A 5,064-nucleotide genomic window follows, 5' to 3' on the forward strand; every position below is an offset into this window, starting at 1 on the left:
AATGATGGTTAAAAAGGCTGAAATTGGGGGTGTCCCTGCTAATGGGAGGTACAATAGAGCTGCGGAGAAGCAACAGCTGTGAGAAGCAAGGGTGTATTTGTGGAAAGAAAGTGATGTTTATAGCTTAGGTAAGGGTCCTATTCACTGATAAGTGTGTGAATGAACGTAGGCCGAGGCTTTGTTGCTGTTCTAAGGTAGCAGTTACCCAAATCCTTCCAAATTTCTCCTCAGAAAGAGCAGTCAGGCACTGGGATGGGTTGCTTAGGGAGGTGGTGGAGTCACCGTCCCTGGGGGTGTTCAAGGAAAGGCTGGACGTGGTGCTGAGGGACATGGTTTAGTGGGTGACATTGGTGGTAGGGGGATGGTTGGACCAGGTGATCTTAGAGGTCTCTTCCAACCTTAATGATTCTGTGATCCTATGAAATAAGGGCTTTAGTCCTGTGTGAGCAATAATCTACATGAAGAGTAAAGGCTTAAAGAGAGGAAGGTGCCCACATAGGCAAGCCCATCATTCCGCTAAAATTCAATGTAAGCTGTAGACAAACAGAAATTAACCACTGAATATTAACGTGAATGAAACTACGTTGTTTAACCTCAGCAAAAATATGCTTTGGAAATTATTGTGTTTATTTGTCTTAACATTCGCAACAATGCCCTTTCACAGCAGATTAGCTTTTGATTAATTTAGGAACAGTATTTAGGCTGTACCATTTTTGAGCTGTGGGTGTGTCTTAGGACAGTCTCATCCATATTCTTGACTTGAGGAAAGAACAGCTGTACCTTATGCATTCCTGACAGATATATCTAAGCTTTTCTCTGTCTCTGGAGATCCTTTAACACTCGTGTGTGTGTGTGTGTGTGTATCCCCAGGCATACTGTCCTATTTTAAAGCCTTGCACAGTGTCAAAGTTGTGTGTGCTGTGGTTTAGGCTCGTTTATATCATAGCTGCATGAAGACTCATCATACAACAACGCAAGTCCAACAGAGTGTCCTGGGTCTGCTCACACTGCTTGGAAATCCCGTTCAAAGAGGGTGAATTGCTCTCTAGTGAACAAACGACAACATGTTCTTATCTGTGGTTTAGTTTCAGAAAAAGAGATACACAACTGGATAGCAATGAATTTGGTCACAGCAAGTCTTTTCTTCGTTACTCAGATTTTGAGCATCTTCCTCAGTGACAAGTAGAAAAAAACAACCACGTTGCTTTGAGAGAAAAGTTCTGTGTTGATTCCGTACAGTTGTTCCCCACTTCACTTTTGGCCTCAGAAGTCCAGACAAGGAAAAACTCACTATAGCAGATCCCCTGCAAATCACACTCTCACGGGGAAAGGTGGGTCAGCGACAGAGAGCAACAGGGACGTGTGCTTTCTGTAACCAAGGCACTATCCAGACCTCAAAATAGCATTTCAGCATCTGCAGATAAAAGGGAAATGGGTGACAAAGTTCAGCTGGCTGCTGCTTGTTCTTGGCATTGTGAGCCATGTTGGGGCAGGAGAAAAAGAGCATCTTTTAGTGCTTCCCCATCCTGGGAAAAGTGCTCTTTGCCAAGTGACCATATCTTACTGGGAAAGGCCCTGGAAGAGATTTCCTGGGAGGAGCAAATCCTATATTTAGCAGGTCCTGCTATCCAGGAATACAGGCTAAATGGCTGTGTCTGCTTCAGACAGGAGCTGGCCCTGGATGCAGGAGGTACTGTGCTGCTTATATGGATAAATCTGCCTCATGCCAGCCAGCTCCACACAGGGAAAGCTTGTACATCCATGGTGACATGGCAGAGCTGGTGTGAAGCAACTACACAGCGAGAGCTGGCCAAGGATCACCCCAGTTACTGGGTACCCCCATGGAAGTGGCTCCCTACCTGTTGGAGTTTTTTCTTCTTCTGGAAGTGACAGCTGTCCAGGCTGCAGTGCTCCTTCTTCTCACACACCGTGCGGCCGATTTCCACGTGGAGCATGTATTTCAGCCCTCTGACAATCTAGAGAAAGCATTTTCCTCCTTTAAGGTAAGGCAGGGGAAAGGGATGCTGAAAGAAGCTATTGGCGAGGGATCAAGTGCTATCTCTGTGGATTGTGTGTGGTGGAAGTGTTTTATGTTAAATTACATAACGTAAATGGTGGAAACGCCTCCTGTGGGGCAGTTAAGTGGGATAGAGGGACATGTGCTGTTTATCTTTGGGCATGCATAGCAGCCCTGAGGAGGATCTAGCACTCCTATGTCTTGGGTGCTCTGCAGCAGGGTCAGTTATGAATGGTTTGGAGGACCACCAGAAGTGTGTCTTACCTGCACCATGGCTTTGTTTATTTGCCATTCTTTAAACAGGAAGAGGTCATTGGAACTGTTGTTGTATTGGTAAACCCCAAAGCGAGCTGCCTTGCGAACACCAGGATTATCAGTGTCCATAGGCACAGGGAAGCCAGGTTTCGTGGTCGAATGAGGTGGTGGTATGTAGGTACCTGGAACAACAAAAAACACAATCATGAAACATATGGAGTTGCTAAAACCATGGGAGGCTGGGGTTTGTTCAGCCAAGAGCACATCTTTCCACACAGCCTTTATAACTCTTTGTTCTTAGGTGTGCAGCTACTTTTCCTGCGTCTCCATTTGTCCTTTCAATAATTCAGAAGAATCCCAAAGCTCACACTTGATGCCCATACCTTGTCCACTTCACACTTGCCTCCACTCCCCTTTTCTGAAATACAAGAGGAAGAAATCCCGAGCCTGCACCAGTTCTCGTGCTGCTGTTGAAGCCAAGGCCTGCCAGCTGGGGAAGTGACCCTTGGGGTTGTGTGTGGGCAGCAAGCCTGCATTCACACATGCAAGTGAACTTGAACCCAAAGCTTGTACTCGTTTTCTGCAAAAGCAAAGGTTTCTACCACCTCCAGCTTTTTTTTTTTTTTTTTTTTTTTTTCTTTTTCACAGTTAGATCTCACTAAGAGCTCTCCGCTGAGCCACAGAACACCCTGTGCATTTAAACTAATTATTTTCCTCAGTAAAAACTAGCTTATCTTGCTCCAAAGGAGAAAAGAGAGCCGACGTGGTGACCCAGAGTCTATTTAAAGCACAAACAAAAACCAACAACAAAACAGAGCATTTTGTTGTTACCATCAACATAGGAGCCTGGAAGGATTCAGCCTTCAGGTTTCACGTGCACACCCTGGTAACATTGCTCAGTATTTAAAACACTGCTCTGCAAAGGAGAGACTCAGCTCCACATTCCCTCTCAACCTAAGGATGTCCAAATTCACATTTCTTCCTATCCTGTACCCCAGCTGTCTCAGTGACTCCCGTTTTCTTGCAGGTGGGAGCCAGGAGATGCAGGCCACGTGGCTCAGAGAGGAGTGGATGTTCTGCAAGTGACACGTCTCTGGTGTGGGGGTGACAAGCTTCACAGTCTCATGTCTCTGATCTGTGTTGGGACTGGGGTGCAGCCAGCACTGGGCAACGTGGCAGTGTTTTTTCCACCTACCAGCCAAAAGTAGAGTGGCTCAGGCTTTCAGATGCCAGTGCAAGGCCCTATGTGTACCAGTGGTGTTAAAACACCCCCAGTCCACCCTTGGAAGTCCTAGCCTGGGTGGGAGGAGAAGCACTGCGTGACCTGGTGCTTAAATCTCACAGAGGATGTGGTCTTGGGCTGGGAACAATGACTCTCACCGCTCTATGTGGAGATGCTTAGGGTCAAAGTGTTTGTATCTCTCTGTCTTATCTTTTCTTCTGGGTTTTAACATGAGAGGAGAGGTGTTGGTGAGTGTGTGTGGGGGTCTGGCCTGCCTACAGCTACAGCTTCTGCCGGGCAGTAGGAAGGCAGATGGCTTTCTTGCTCTGAGTTTACAGGCAACTGCCTGCCGTTAAGCAAGAGAGGGCTGCTCTTGCAGAGGTGAGCCAGATATGTTGAAGGGTCTGTCTTGTGCTTTCCTCATCGAGGAACAACCTGGGGGTCCTATTCCCGCAATATGAGAGAGTAGTCCTGTGGCTGCTCTCTCCCAGCCCGCAGGAAAGCAAATGGGGACATTTTTGCAGATATTTTATTTTATTTTATTTTTTATCATGGGGGTGCTTTTACAACCTCCTCCTCATTACCAGGAGCAAGGCTGGTTTTTATCTTTATATTTAAGACGCAGCAGAGTTCCTGCATGCTTCTGCAACCCCCAGAGGAAACCACAGCCGAAACAAAATGCTGTTGGCTAACCAAACGCCATCCCTGAGCGCGTTAGTGCTTTTCGTGTATAAGAACCAAAGCAATGCTGTAGTAGAGCTAAAACCATCAGAGAGAAAACACTCCTGTCTGCCACTGCTGTCCCAAAGATTTAAGGGCAGCTGCAGTCAAAAGAGTTTCCTTGCTCAGCAAAGAAAGAAATGATAAGGAGAAATGTTTCATTAAAGTCAGTACTCAAGTGCCCATCTGTTGTCAAATTGTTACCCACAGCCTTTAGATTTAATAATCGAGGTTGTGCAGAGTTTAAACACTGACACGTAAGCTGAAACTGGAAGTTGACTTTGAAACCCTTAGGTGATGTTCCTGGGTAGTATGGCTTGCTAAAGGGAGGGAAAGCTTTTTAAGCAAAGCTTCAGCTGAAGTCTGAGCCAGCATGGGCAGCAGTCAGAGGAGAGCTGCGGTTGCAGGGCCTGAAGCACGAGGAGAACAGAGATTATTTTCGGCTCTTACCATCAGAAGTCCCGGTGAAGCCCCAGAGTGCTACACAGCAAAGCGTGGTGAAGCTGCAGGCGAGGCTCACTGCCATCTCCACTGCTTCATGAGAGGAGCCCGCCGGCGAGAGACGTGACCGCCCTGCTTCCTGCAGGGGAAGATGTGCCTCTCACGGCCCTTTTATTGGCTGCGAGGGGAGAAATCACCCCGGCCCCCCCGAAGGGTGGTGGCTCTGACACTGACTTTGTCTCCTGCTGGTGACCACGCACCTCGGAGCCCCGGCACAAAGCTCTGCCTCAGATGGGGACTTTTGCTTCGTGATCCCCAGGGGCTGGGCAGAGGTACGTGATGTAACGCCCATCCTGCGCTGCGGGAAGGGTGGCGGGGCGAGGAGAGTAACGCTCATATGCTTTGAGGT

General features: G+C 47.7%; 1 protein-coding gene across 1 annotated transcript; it reads right to left on the minus strand.

The window, feature by feature from the left end:
* Positions 1-1,336: 1,336 nt before the first annotated feature.
* CST7 (cystatin F) lies at positions 1,337-4,740 on the minus strand. The gene is made up of 4 exons (XM_032183721.1): positions 4,665-4,740; positions 2,282-2,454; positions 1,860-1,976; positions 1,337-1,414 (listed from the first exon to the last, which is right to left on the minus strand). Exons 1-4 carry the CDS (start codon positions 4,738-4,740, stop codon positions 1,337-1,339), a joined length of 444 nt encoding a protein of 147 aa, XP_032039612.1.
* Positions 4,741-5,064: the final 324 nt, after the last annotated feature.

The sequence above is a fragment of the Aythya fuligula genome, chromosome 3 (genome assembly GCF_009819795.1).
Source record: "Aythya fuligula isolate bAytFul2 chromosome 3, bAytFul2.pri, whole genome shotgun sequence".
Taxonomy (NCBI): Eukaryota; Metazoa; Chordata; class Aves; order Anseriformes; family Anatidae; genus Aythya; species Aythya fuligula.